The following is a 15,059-nucleotide window of genomic DNA, read 5'->3' as shown; positions in this document are numbered from 1 at the left end:
TCTAACGGGTCAAAGCAATCAACTGGTCCAAATGGTTCCCAGCCTGGGATACAGCGAGAACTGTCGCCAATCTCAACGAGACTGCGGGAGAGTCAGACAATGCGGCTGGTCTCCCGCAGAATCACGAAATATGAAAGCAGACTGCTTAGATTGAGTCTAAGCGTACTGAAAGAGCTATGCTGCAATTTCTACTCCGTTATAAATAAAACGATATGCAGTTAACAGTAGAAGTGGCTTTTTTTTCAAAAAGTGCACATTCCCCGCCCTGTAATATCAAACAGTAACAGTGCGCCGATAATAAATTTGCAACCATACACTCGAGAAGTTAAAACACTTTGCAGAAATGTTCCCTAATTCCAACGGCAAATAAATCTGCTCCATCCCATATTCTAAATAGTCTGCGGCTAACGAATTTAGTCTCTGCAATAAACATCAAACTACGGAGAAGATGGGGCAGAGGGGGCAGATCTAAAGACTTGCCAAGTGCCGAGCACCGTACCGTCAGCATCCCGGGACGAGACGAGAGAGGGTCTGCAATTGGAGGGGTCCGGTCACGTGGGTGAATTAATAACAGGGGCGTGTTCAGATGTAACTCGGTGGGGCCGAGCGAAGTCTTGCCATAAGCGTCACAGCGAAAAAAAGCGAGGAGCGGAGAAGTATGTTTGTGAATCAGTGTAAGTGGGCTTCACCAAGTCTAGAGGAGGGAGGAGCCCTGAACGGTACAGGTGAGGAAAGAGTTGGGCAGCCAGGACTCTCCCTCCCACAATCTGGCAATGTGACCATTGGCTAATCGCAAGAATCGTTTCATTCGTGGACTGTGCGAAGCAAAGCAAGATTGAAGACTTCGGCGTCTTTTTAAGAGTGAAACCCATTTACCGTCTCCTTTGTTGCCGGGAGTTCGATGCCCAGTGGCGGGCCGAAGACTATGCCTGTGGAACCCAGAATCGAGGCGCCGGTGAAGCCGGGACCACGCCGAGGCTCCGTGACCAGTTAATCGTGAGAGTGGCTGTCCGCGAGAGCCAGGAGTAAGAGGAGACTAGGGCAGTAAGTGACTGCGGTGCGAGGATTGGGCGAAAGTTGCCGGTGGTCAAGAATGGCTGTAAATATGGCCATCGGACTGATCAAGTCAGCCGTGGTGAAATTTTCAGAGGTGGTTGGAGAGAGAAGCAAACAGATAAGCGGAGCTATGCATGAACCGCTGCGGCAGCGCAAATTGCTGCTCATCATCGTGTGCATAGCAATGCTACTGGACAACATGCTCTATATGGTGATTGTACCCATTGTACCAAACTATCTTGAAACTATGAGAACTTACAAAGTGGTGTACGTCACAATACCCGCCAATGGGACCAATGGGTCTTTGTTCAACTCGACGCGGAAAGCTGTCACCGAGAGGAGCCCGAACGCAAACGAAGACGTACAAATTGGGGTGCTGTTCGCCTCCAAAGCCATCCTCCAGCTGATCTCTAACCCATTGACTGGCCCCTTCACCGACCGCGTCGGTTACGACATTCCGCTGCTGATCGGGCTCACTATTTTGTTCTTCTCCACCCTCACGTTTGCCTTCGGCGAGAGCTATGCCATGTTATTCATTGCCAGGAGTCTGCAGGGGTTGGGGTCCGCCTTCGCGGACACCTCGGGAATCGCCATGATCGCGGACAAGTACCCCGAGGAGTCGGAGAGGAGTCGAGCCCTGGGCATCGCCTTGGCTTTCATCTCCTTCGGTAGCTTAGTGGCGCCCCCCTTTGGTGGTATATTATATGAGTTCGTGGGCAAGCGTGTTCCCTTCTTAGTGCTATCTTTTGTCTCTCTGCTGGACGGCATTTTGTTGCTAATGGTCATTACGCCCTTCAGTAACAGAACACGTCAGAATATGCCGCAGGGCACCCCTATCTATAAACTGATGATCGACCCTTACATTGCTGTTGTGGCCGGGGCGCTCACCACCTGTAACATCCCTCTAGCTTTCTTAGAGCCGACAATATCAAAGTGGATGAAAAAGACAATGAACGCTGGTGAATTGCAAATGGGACTCACGTGGTTGCCGGCATTCTTCCCGCACGTCCTAGGCGTGTACATCACTGTAAAGTTAGCCGCTAAATACCCCAATTACCAATGGTTCTACGGAGCGTTAGGTTTGGTTATTATAGGTGCTAGCTCGTGCACTGTCCCAGCCTGCAGAAATTTTGAAGAACTCATCATCCCCTTGTGTGCCCTCTGCTTTGGGATTGCCCTGGTGGACACTGCCCTCTTGCCCACCCTCGCCTTCCTTGTTGACATTCGTTATGTGTCCGTGTACGGTAGCGTGTATGCCATCGCTGATATCTCCTATTCCGTTGCCTATGCCTTGGGCCCCATTGTGGCTGGACAGATCGTTCACACGTTGGGGTTTGTGCAACTCAGCCTTGGCATGGGGTTGGTCAATATCCTCTATGCCCCTACGCTGCTGTTCCTCAGAAACGTGTGTCAAATGAAACCCTCTCTGTCCGAGAGAAATGTCCTTTTGGAGGAGGGACCGAAAGGTTTGTATGACACCATCATAATGGAAGAACGCAACGCGACTAAGAAAACTCAAGTTAGCTCGGCAGGCAATCAGTCCATGCCCTCGGTCCTGGACAGCTCCGACCAAGAGGACTCCAGTGAATAATTCAGCTTGAAGATGATCCATCCAGTAGTGACCATAGTTAGACTGATTTCCACACACTTCAATCGTCGCAGGACATAACTGAATGTGATGCAACTTAACCCTGTGATGTACTAGATGTCTAATATAATCCGGATTTTTTTTTATTTAGGTTATATTTGCGTACAATATTTAAGTATAATTTATGTAAACGCTAATTCCATGGGTTTAATCGGAATGGAGATTTTGTCAAAGGCGGAATTGTGTCGACTTGTACTCAATCAAAATTCAAAGTTAATAATGATCCATATTTAACACGAGCTTATCTAAGTAATGTCAAGTGCAAAACTTCCTCGAATTGAATTTGTGTGAGTTTTAGGTTATACACCTGTATTAAAAGAGCTAAATATCTGATTTTTTTTCAGGGATCTAATGGGAATATAGATAGTGTACGTAGTATCTGTTCCTTTTAATGCCCTCTCTGAGCTCAATCGAAAAAAAAGAAACTACGTTGTATTTTTTCTCTGCGAATGAACCTCTGTCACGGGCTATTTTGACTTATATGTGCTGCTATATAATACCTGGTGTCAGATTAAAAATTGGATCAAGAGATGATGACTGAGTTTCAATAAATTGGTTCCGCCAGTCCTTACATTCAAAACAGCGTATTAGAGATGCAAGAGTTGGAATTTTTCCCTCTGTACACAGCTTTGAGATCTTATCGACATAAAACGTCTGATTAATCAGTACATTCTCGGAAATAATGTGGGTATCGCATTTACATCGGGTAGATCCCAGAACACCTGAAATATTTTTGCTTACACACACAATGTTAGTTTTAGCACATACACACAATTATATTCCTTCATTCGTATGCCACAACTTCCTGCCTTTTTTTCCTGGAATTTCCTTCCCCAGAAAACAAATCTGGATCTAATATCAAAATTGCTCATCTTGTATAAACCATTATTTGTTTCGTTCCCGAAATATTTTGCTTGGAATTAGTTTGTAAGAGCCCTTACATCATTGGCTTCTCGCTAATACAATGGAAAGCGCTATTTGAAAACTGTTCTCGCTTCCGATTCCATTCTCCCCAGCTCCCCGCAAACAGCAGGGGAGAAGGGGCAACATAAAACCATGAAAGCAAGACGGGGAAATAAAGATTTTATTTTACTTCACGCGGCAGTGGAGTGGGATTTTGGAATGCATTGTCCAATAGGACGGTGGATGGTGGCTTTGAACGGGAAATTCAAAATAATATTTGAAAGGATAAATTAAGAGAGAGTCAGGGTTTGTCTTCCGCACTCTGCGTTCCGTAAACATCGAAAAACTCAATTCTCATTGGGGAAACAGTTTTGGTTCATGGAGTGAAAATCAGAATAGTTAAAAACCGCTTATTATTAAATGAGCAAAATAAACTTTTTCTTAATCCGTCCCAATTTTTGATTCACTTCGGAGTTTTATTCGCTGTTCTCTCCGCGCCGCACAATTATATTGGACAGGGGAAAATAACGGTTTTCTGCGAGACTGTTCAGTATCTCAGTCTGTGAAGAGCGTCACTTGGTGACTATTAAAACGTTAAACATAAAAAGGTTCAGTTTTCATATGCAACACGTCGCTCAGGCGCCGAGTCAAGCCGCTCTTACCCCCGAATCCACAGTCACGCGGGCAACTAACTATTCCACCTAAACGGGGATAGGTGCTGTCCAGTAACCGTGTACCGAGCGACCGGTTATCCGACGTGGGATTCGGAAATGGCACTAAGGGAACCCGTTAAAAGTCCTAAAGTCAAATCATATCCGGAATTCACCACAAATAGGATGTCGAGATTGTGTTTAAAATTAATCGACAGCGTTAAAATGAAAACGCAGTTATAAATAAAATTAATATAAAATATTGCAATAAATGAAAGCGTTTCAAATATTTTGCGTGGTAATTGTAATTAATCGGAAAATGCTCAGCTCGGTCGGTTATTACAGTTAAGCAATTGGGTATTGAGTCGGCTCCGATTACGAGTAGACTTGGTCACTGTTAAGACAAAAGCACCTTTCATTGGGATGAAAATTATACAAAATGCGGGAGGAACTCAGCAGGTCAGGCAACAGCTATGAAAAGGACTTTTATCAGTGCTGATGTAGGATCTCGGTTCGCTATGTTAACGCCATAGATTAGATGCTGCCAGACCTGCTGAGTTTCTCCAGCAATTTGAGAGTTACTCTGGATTTCAAACATCTGCAGAATATCTTATGTTTATGAAAATGATACAGCCTTTCATTGGAACTTGAATCGGCTCGGCAATGCTCATTAAAGGCAAAATTTTATAGAATTTAAATAATCATTCGGCAATCCCTCGGGGATGTGTGGTGAATTTAGACTAATTTTGACCATAGACTAACCAGACAAATTTGTTTAAATTATCATGCATAAGCAGTATTAGGCACAGGGGATGTTGGGAGGTATCCGGTAGTACATGAGAGAAGAGAAACTCAGCTGGTCTTTCATCAGAAAACTACTTCAACCAACGTTAATAAGTTCTCTCCGCCGCAGTTTGCTGAAAGTCGTAAGCATAACCTCCCAAAGAGCAAAGGTCTGCCATTCAAAAGTGGTCTATCAACCCTCACCTCGGCACACCGACCCCCCCCCACCCACCCGATCGCTCACCGCCCAACCCGAAACCACTCTCCTGGCCTCTATACTCAAAGTGAGTGGATACTGTGCGACGTCTGAGTGTCGGGTGTGATGCTGGACGAATAGGGAAAAGGGGAGGGCGTTGCCGTTTCGAGGAAGAGTATAATCGAGCTCGCCATCCATTCTGTTCGCTCCCATCCTTAACGCGGTGGAAGAAGTGGTATGAGCCGCCAGTGCCGGCGCACCGAACGAATTGACCAGCAACCAGTTTCCGGTTTCCAGTCTCCAACATGGGACTGCAAATGGTGTCTCTACTAAAGCGGCAGTTCCATTCGTTCTGTGTGGATTCCTGAAGGTCGGTGAGTGTAAATATCGATTCATTATCTCTTCTCATTTAAAACTTCAGAAACGAACTGTGCCCGTGAACTAGGTTCGTTCATTTGTAAGCTGAAGAATTTTGGGTTATAAGTGGACAGGCTCCATTGTCCCGCGCTTGAACTGTGTTCCGCTTAAGGAGGGGGCTAGGTAGTTGATCCAAATTCTCCGGTATATCTCCCCACGTACAGTTCTGTTCCGTTCCCTTTACTTATCTCCACCGGTATTTAAAATGCTTTCCGTTTTCGTATATGTTAAGTTACAGGTAAGAGCTTGAGGCTGGGAGGAAAGTGACATTTTCATTTTAGTGTTAAAATTAGGTTAATTACGGACAGTAGATTATATTTACACGGCCTATAGACGCATTTTCAGGGACCCTGCCTCTTTTACTTAAGGGTTTCCTTGGATTCTACTGTACTTAATTTACTGTGGGTGTCCGCTAGAAAATGTATATTGATAATAAATTTACTTTGAACTGTGATTTCTTGGATAAGTGGAGAATAGTGTAAAATTATAATGGGACTTTGGATAAATGTTATAGAATATAAAGCGAAAGGTTATAAAGAACTGCGAAGCATTTATTTATTGATAAAGGGCAAAGCTTGCCTTCTTACATTTATCTCTTTCATCCAGGGGGTTTATTTTTACACCTGTGCGCTGCGGGTCCGCCATTCGTCCAGATTACGTGAGATCGTGACAAAGCCATGATAGCCCCGCGGAAACCCAATCAGGGTCCGGTCCGACCGAGAGCTCGCAGGAACAGCTATGTACGACTTTTATTCACTTTTATACACACTGATTGTTCGAATGCTGACATGCATGTGGCTGTTCTTATTCTGCTTTCATGTGTGGAAGTTTTGTAGTCTAACTCTGAAACTTGATCATCAAATGCTTCCCGAATGGCGTGTCTAACTTAAACTGGACCTGGTGTCTGATCACGTCTATTAGTTTAGCTTTATCAACATGGGACAGGATTGGTGAGATGCGGTAATCTAATTGTTTTTGTGTAGTGTATGGCGATTGTAGGAACTGCCCACACACACACACACACACACACGCACACACACACACTCTTACACATCAATAGCTCTAAGTGATCATTTAGTAAGCACTACCTGCAGTGGCGCAGCTGGTAGAGTCACTGCGTAACAGACAGAGAGCCGAGTTCGATCTTCCCGCGGGGCACTATGCGCGGAAGTTTTCATGTTCACCTTCTGACCACGTGGATTTCCTCGAAGTGTTCCAGTTTCCTCCCATACCCCTAACTGGCCACTGTCAATGGGGTTGAGAGGAATGAGAAAAAGTAGTGTGGATGAGTGATAGAGTGGACGCGGAGAGGACGTTGCCCCCAGTGGGGGAGTCCAGGACCAAAGGGCACAGCCTCAGAATAGATGGACATCCATTTAGAGCAAAGCTGAGGAGGAATAATTTTTAACCAGAGCGTGGTGAATCTGTGGAATTCATTGCACACAGCAGTGGAGGCCAAGTCATTCAGTATATTTAAAGCGGAGGTTGATACGTAAGAGTGATTACTTATTAGTAAGTAATACTCGATTAGTAAGGCTGTCACAGGTTAAGAGGACAAGGCAGGAGAATAGGATTGAGAGGGTTAATGGTTGAATGGTGGAGTAGACTTGATGGGCCGAAAGGCTTAATCTGCTCCTATGACCTATTAGGCTTGCACGGAAGCGGTATTCCCAAGGGCGTGTTTCTTTGTTGTATCGATAACTCCACCATAGAAAGTGAAACCTGTGTGATCTGTGATTTTGGGTGCGTGTTCCCTTTAGGAATTATACCATGTGACTAATTTATCTACTGGTACATTGTGAATGAATTTTGCACCGGCTAAATAATTTGTTTTCTTCTTTTATTTGTGCCCGTTTAACAGGCTCACTGACAGTTCTCCAACACCTAAGAGAGTGTCACCTATCTGGAGAGAGCAGTATGCTTGCTTTGCCGTAATCCCAATAAATCATACTGAGCTAGAATGATAATCTAGGCATTTACTTATGGGGCTTAGGTTCAAATAAAACGTGGTTTTGTTCAAAAATGTAGGAACAGATTTTTAAACATACAATACCTTTCACCAACTGGAAATAAACTCAAATGATGCTCAGATTATGCTCTATCATAATCACACAAATTATAAATGTTGGTGAAATATTTATCAAAATGCAAAAACAGTTTGCAAAGTAAGTTTGCAAAAACCAGTACACCTAATTATTAACGCATGTAACTAAATAACCAATTATGTGTCAACAACTCAATGCATAACAGCATGCAGACATGGTCAAGACGTTCAGTCATTCAGAACAAACATCAGAATGGGGAAGAAATGTGATCTAGGTGATTTTGCCTATGAAATGATTGTTGGTGCCAGATGGGGTGGTTTGAGTATCACTGGGGTTTCACCACAACAGTCTCTGAAATTTACACAATTATCTGTAAATCCAGCAAGTGGGAGTTCTGTGGGCGAAAATGCCTTGATAACAAGAAAGGTCAGAGGAGAATAGCCAGAGTAGTTCAAGTTGACAGGAAGGCAACAGGAACTCAAATAACCATGTGTTACAACAATAGTGTGCAGCCGAGCAACTCTGAATGCACAACACATTGAGATGGGCTACAGCAGCTGAAGACCACACTGGGTTCCAGTCTTTTACCTAATTAAGTGGCTACTGACTGTATGTACACTGTTTTGCAATGAAATATCTACCAGCCAATGAGACCCCTACAGTTTGATCTTTTTTGACTGTTCAACTGCTTCTTAATCAATGATGGTTATTAAAATCAATTTCACTTTTCTGTATCTTGTAGGTGTTGCCCAAGTATCCTCTCCCTCGTCTACAGGACACATTGGACACCTACCTAGACTGTATGAAACACCTGGTGACGGAGGACCAATACAGAACCACCAAGGCCATCGTAGAAAGGTTTGCGGCCCGCGGTGGGGTCGGAGAACTTTTGCAGGAACATTTGATGAAGCGAAAAGAAAGCAAAGTTAACTGGGTAATGGCAACACTTCACTAGCAATTAGAAGCATGTATTGAACTCAAGGTGTCTTGCTATACTACCCAAAAGGCCATCCAGCTGCAGTCTGCAAGGAAAATGTTACAAAGAAAATTAATTTTTGCAATGTGCCTATATGGGATCTAGTTTGGACTGTACTTGGAAAACTGCGCACGAAGTTGCTCTATCTAAGGGAGTGTCAGAAGGAGTGAAAAACGTGCATCTTCTTTACCACCCTGATATTCATGTGGTAACTTTCAGGGAGCTATGGAAATTCACCCTAGCATCCTTCTGTACATCAATGTTCCTGACATACTTTACCTGCCATTACTATATGCTTTTCTCTTGCATTTGACCTCCCAAAGTGCAGTATCGCACAAATTTGCCCAGATCTAGTTCCATCTGCCAATTTTCTGCCCACATTTCCAGCTGGTCTACATTCTTTTGACAAACTTTCTCCCTCTCTGCAACTCCTCCAAGTTTGTACATATACAAACATTTTCATCCAAATCATTCATATATAGGCTGCAATATCTTGATATTGAGGTCTCTGCATTGCTGTGAATCCCAGTGAAGGGGAAGGTCCTGTGTCCACTGCACTGTCCTCCAGAAGCTAAGCAATGCCTTCATCATCATTTCATTTCTTCATTTAAACCATCTTGTTTTGTCTCTCCAGCTGATTGTTGGAAATGGGCATGGGTCTATGAGGGGAAATCAAGTAGACTTGGCCTATACTGTCTTGTGTTCAGAAGACTGAGAGGTGATCTCATTGAAATATACAAAATTCTTATGGAGATTACTATCACAGTGAACCAGATGATTTTTCACTTGCAACACACACAAAATGCTAGATGAACTCAGCAGATCAGGCAGCATCTATGGAGGGGAATATAATAATTGGCATTTCAGCCCAAAACATCGACTGTTATTCCTCTTCACAGATGCTGCCTGACCTGCAGAGTTCCTTTAGCAGTTTGTGAGTGTTAATCTGGATTTCCAGCATCTGCAGAATCTCGCGTTCATGAATTGTTCTTTGGCTTGGTGTCACGATCAGGATGTCAGACTCTTGAAATATGGCTTGCCAATTTAGAAATGTGTTAACAAGCAATGAATCTTTGTAATACTCCACCCAATAGAACTGCATAAGCTTGGAATGTGAATATGTACAAGAGATAGATTGATAGACTCTTGGATATGAAGATAATCAAGGGATATGTTGTGAATGCTTGGTAAAAGACCACTCATGATGTTACTCATATTGGAGCAAGCATGTTAGGTGTGTTATTCTTGCTGCATTCCTTTTGTTTCTGTTATTACTGCTTTCATTTTTAATCTTCCACCACTATTTACAGTTTGCAGAGAGAATCTAGTATACTATATCTCAATGGATTCTGGAAGGCTGCATTTTGCATTCCCTGTTCAATACAAGTTTGTTTCTGAAAAAAAAATCACGACACATGCAATGGTATTTACAATAAGGCTCTTAGTTATTTGAATCAGTAAGCATCAAGAGACTAATTCTCCAGTGAGGCAAAGAGGGGTTTATATAATTTTGACTGACACATGCAAATTGCTGGATGAACTCAACAGGTCAGGCAACAGGAATGAGGAGCTGATGTTTCAGGCCAAGACCTTTCATGAGGGATCAGAGGTAGAAAGGGTGAGCAGTTTCAAGTTCCTGGGTGCCAGCATCTCCAAGGATTTATCCTGGGCCCAACATATTAATGCAGTTACCAGCAAGGTACGACAGTGGCTGTATTTCATTAGGAGTTTGAGGAGACTTAGTATGTCATCAAAGACACTCACAATTTCTACAGATGTACTGTGGGGAGCATTCTGATTGGTTGAATCACCGTTTGGTATGGAGGGGCAAATGCACAGGATCAGAGAAAGCTGCAGAAATTTGTAAACTCAGCCAGCTCCTTCATGGGAATAGCCTCCCCAGCATCCAGGACACTTTCAAAAAGTGAGGACACAAAAAGGCGGCATTCATCATTAAGGACCCCCATTCTTCTCATTGCTACCATCAAGGAGGAGGTGCAGGAGCCTGAAGACACACACTCAATGTTTCAGGAACAGCTTCTTCCCATCTACCATCAAATTTCTGAATGGACACTGATCCCATATACACTACTACAGTATTTTTTCTCTCCCTTTTGCACTACTTATTTCATTTAATTTTTAAAGTATACTTCTTATTGTAATTTAAAGTTTTTATTATTATATATTGCAATGTACTGCTGCCACAAAAGAACAAATTTCACGACGTATGCCAATGATATTAAACCTGTTTCTGACTCAGGAATGCTGCCTTATTCAGCTGTATCTACACATGATTTGAGTGATAATTAAACATAATTTGATTTGATGGGGAATCCTGATGAAGAGTCTTGGCCTGAAATGACGACTTTTTTTCCCGCTCTATAGATACTGCCTGACCTGCTGAGTTGCTCCATATTTTGTGTTTGTTACGCTGGATTTCCAGTGTCTGCAGAATCTCAATGTACAAACTTAATGATAGAATAAAGTAAATACTAATTTTCCTTTGGTGGTATTTGCTGAACCCTTTGAATGATCTGTATTGATGAAACATTCAATTTTCTATAAGATTGAAATTGAAACCACTGAATAAGTTAGACAATAAATTGTTCTGTAAAAAGTTTGTTAGCAGTTACAATAAGCTGCTTTTCCTTCTCTTCCCTTCCCAAGATTTATGATTGGTGGTTGGATAATATGTATCTATGCAATCCAGTTGCACTTCCAGTAAACTCCAGCCCCGGAATGGTCTTCCCTCGTCAGAGCTTTCAGGATGAGGCTGATCAGCTCAGGTACAAATCTTCGTGCAGCACAACAGGAATACATTCTGTTGTAAAATGCATGGCGATAACATGGTGGTGTAGCGGTTAGCGTAATGCATCAGAGTTCGGATTTCAATTCCAGTGTGGTCTGCAAGAAGCTTCTACATCCTTCCCGTGACTGCGTGTCTTTCCTCCGAGTGCTCCAGTTTCCTTCCACAGTCCAAAGGCATACCGGTTAGTAGGTTAATTGGTCGTTGTAAATTGTCCTGAGCTAGCATTAAATAGATGGGCTGCTGAGTAGTGCAGCTCATAAATGAATAAAATAAGTCTTTGCTTCAAGCTAACTTTGCTTTTAGGAATTCAGTCTAAAATAAACGAGGCAACCCAGAAGTATTATGCTGTGATTATTTATTTACAGTATTGTGCAACGGTCTTAGGTGCATATATATAGCTCGGATGCCAAAGACGTTTGCACAGTACTGTAGTAATTTTATCTATTGCACTGTACTGCTACTGCAAGTAATAAACTAATTCCATGACATGTGAGTGAAGATAAACCTGATTCTGATATGGTTTTCTGTTGGGGACTGAGATTGGGAATGGGGCAGGGAGAGTTAAATCCTTGTTGGGAAAATGGGAAGGAAGAGGGAAACACCAGAAAGACAATCTATAATGATCAATAACCCAGTTGTTTGGAATCATATGACCTTGCCTGGTGTCTCAGAGCTGGCTGTGACTGCACCTTCACCACCCTCCTGCCCTGGCACTCTTCCTCTGCCAAATGCTCCACATTCCTCCCGCAGTACCCCACTCTCACCATTCTCAATATCCTTAGCTCCTGCCAGATTTACAAACTTGCTTTCAGCTTGACGTTTTCAAATACAGTACTGTGCAAGTCTTAGGCACCTTAGCTATATTTGTGCCTAAGACTTTTGCACAGTACTGTATTTAGTCATTCATTCAGAGATACAGTGCAGAACCGGCTCTTTCACCCCAATAAGCTGCACCACCAGCAACCCACTTATTTCATGCTAGCCTAATCGCAGGACAAGTTACAATGACCAGTTAACCAACTGACTAGTCTGTGGGAGGAAATTGGAGCACTTGGAGGAAACCCATGCAGTTCACAGGGAGAACGTACAAAGTCCTTACAGACGGTGCCGGAATTCTTGCCATCATTTCAAGCACTGTGTCCCTGATCATGCGCATCTTGTTATTATTGCTTTGTTGTGCTCACTTGTTCCCATGGATATTGTTGTTAGAGGGCAGAGTTACTTCTGAATACCTATCCTCAAAGACTTTGCGCATTAAGCCAAGTATACTGTAGTTGCCTGCAATGTGTTTGTTACTGTTACATAACATTACTCAAGAGGGGCCCAGGGCCCACTTAATTCATCTTTTCATTGGGATGCTTTGATGAGTTATGTCTAAACGGATAAGCTTATACAAACCAAACTTAGGCATTTTTCATTGATGAAACTGCAAAGTATTGCTGCCATTTTTTGTTGTTATTATTTAACTTTTTTTTATTGAGACACAGCGTAAAGTAGGCCCTTCTGACCCTTCGAGCTGTGCTGCCCAGCAATCCCCCAATTTAATCCTAGCCTAATCATGGGGCATTTTCACAATAACCAATTAACGTACCAACAGGTATGTCTTTGGACTGTGGGAGGAAACCCACATGGTCACGGGGAGAATGTTCTTATGGGTAGTGGTGAGAATTGAACCGATGCGGCCTATGTGCTAACCACTATGCTGCTGTACCGCCTAGTTAATCAAGTGTACAGTAAATTTTCAGCTACGTGTAATTGTATTGAAATGTAACCAGGGGTAAAAATTATACATATAGCTTTTGGAGTTTTTGCTTTCCAATAGTGCCTGTATTAACAGTTTATTTCCCTTTACAGGTTTGCTGCACGTCTCATTTGTGGAATACTGGATTACAAAGTCATGTTGGACGCGTAAGTAATTAACAGTGAGAGAGACTTACAATTGTATATTTTAAAGTAATTTGATTTATTTTTATTTAGAGATATGGCACTGAGTAGGCCAATCTGGCCCTTTGAGCCAGACCACTCCAGCGCCCAACAACCCCATTTAACCCTAATCTAATCATATAACCATATAACGATTACAGCACGGAAACAGGCCATCTCGGCCCTTCTAGTCTGTGCTGAACTCTTACTCTCACCTAGTCCCACCGATCTGCACTCACCCCGTAACCCTCCATTCCTTTCCTGTCCATATAGCTGTGCAATTTAACTTTAAATGACTACATCGAACCTGCCTCAACCACTCCTGCTGGAAGCTCGTTCCACACAGCTACCACTCTCTGAGTAAAGAAGTTCCCCCTCATGTTAACCCTAAACTTTTGCCCTTTAACACTCAACTCATGTCCTCTTGTTTGAACCTCCCCCACTCTCAATGGAAAAAGCCTATCCATGTCAACTCTATCTATCCCCCGTCATAATTTTAAATACCTCTATCAAGTCGCCCCTCAACCTTCTATGTTCCAAAGAATAAAGACCCAACTTGTTCGAACTTTCTCTGTAATCACAGGACAATTTAAAATGACCAATTAACGTACCCAGTATGCCTTTGGATTGTGGAAGGAACGCAAAGAACCAGGATAAAATCCACACATTCCATGAGGAGGATGTACAGACTCCTTATAGATGGCGGCAGAATTGAACTCTGAACTCTGGAAAGCGTCGAGCTGCAATAATGTCGCGCCAACTGCTACACTACCATCTTTCCTGCGTTTTTGTCTCACTAACAAACCCAAGGTTATTTTGTGAAGTATATTCACTGTCTAAGATGTATTATCTCAATATAGAGTCATAGATTTATAGAGTCTACGGAAACAGGCCCTTCGGCCCAACTCATCCATGCCAACCATAGCATCCTCCCAGTTGCCCACATTTGGCCCATGACTCTCCAAGCTCCTCCCTTCACTTCCATGATCAAAGTCCAAAGTTCAATGTAAATGTATTATCAAAAGGTGTATATGCCACCATATGCTACCCTGAGATTCACTTTCTTGAAGGCATTCACAGTAGAACAAAGAAACAGCGTAGGATCAATGAAAAACTACACAGAGAGACTGACAAACAACCAATGTGCAAAAGAGACAATCTGTGAGAATAAAATAATGATAATGATAATAATAATAATAATAAATACTTAAATAATACTGAGAGCATGAGTTGTAGGGTCCTTGAAAGTGAGTCCATAGGTTGTCGAATCAGTTCAGAGTTGTGTGTATCTATCTACATACCTTTTAAAAGTTGCAATTTTACCTGCTTCACCCACTTTGTCTGGCAGCTCATTCCAGGTTCTCAGTAATTTCTGCTTTTGATCTGACAATAATTTCTGAAATATGTGGGGCATTTTTATCTTTCCTCTATTGGGAAATCAAAATCAAAGCTGTTAGTGTAGTGCCAGTCAATTTCTAAATGAACAAAAATAACCGGTATATTAGATGTCAGACATCATGTTTAAATGTTGGGGGTTGCAGGAGGGGTATACAGCTGGAACATGGGGGGGGGTGGGGAGAGGTGATGGTGTTCTAAGATGTGGAGAGAGACTCCATTAAAATGAGAGCGAATGCCCTGATTTTTGTTTCTTCT

General features: G+C 42.8%; 2 protein-coding genes across 2 annotated transcripts in view; both read left to right on the top strand.

The window, feature by feature from the left end:
- The first annotated feature begins 750 nt into the window (after window positions 1–750).
- slc18a3a (solute carrier family 18 member 3a) lies at window positions 751–2,877 on the top strand. The gene has a single exon (XM_063070136.1). The coding sequence runs from the start codon at window positions 1,094–1,096 to the stop codon at window positions 2,645–2,647; it is 1,554 nt and encodes a 517-aa protein (XP_062926206.1). The 5' UTR covers window positions 751–1,093; the 3' UTR covers window positions 2,648–2,877.
- Window positions 2,878–5,476: 2,599 nt separating this feature from the next.
- chata (choline O-acetyltransferase a) overlaps window positions 5,477–15,059 on the top strand; it is a 57,689-nt gene continuing 48,106 nt past the window's right edge. The window contains exons 1-5 of the mRNA XM_063070135.1: window positions 5,477–5,610; window positions 6,260–6,393; window positions 8,441–8,632; window positions 11,342–11,460; window positions 13,338–13,391. Coding sequence (XP_062926205.1) covers window positions 6,331–6,393; window positions 8,441–8,632; window positions 11,342–11,460; window positions 13,338–13,391 — 428 coding nt within the window. The 5' untranslated portion in view covers window positions 5,477–5,610; window positions 6,260–6,330. The remainder of the gene's footprint in view (window positions 5,611–6,259; window positions 6,394–8,440; window positions 8,633–11,341; window positions 11,461–13,337; window positions 13,392–15,059) is intronic.

Source organism: Mobula hypostoma, chromosome 18 (genome assembly GCF_963921235.1).
Source record: "Mobula hypostoma chromosome 18, sMobHyp1.1, whole genome shotgun sequence".
In the NCBI taxonomy this organism is placed as follows: Eukaryota; Metazoa; Chordata; class Chondrichthyes; order Myliobatiformes; family Myliobatidae; genus Mobula; species Mobula hypostoma.
Note: the sequence above shows the minus strand (reverse complement) of the source record. Positions and strands in the feature narration are given on the sequence as shown.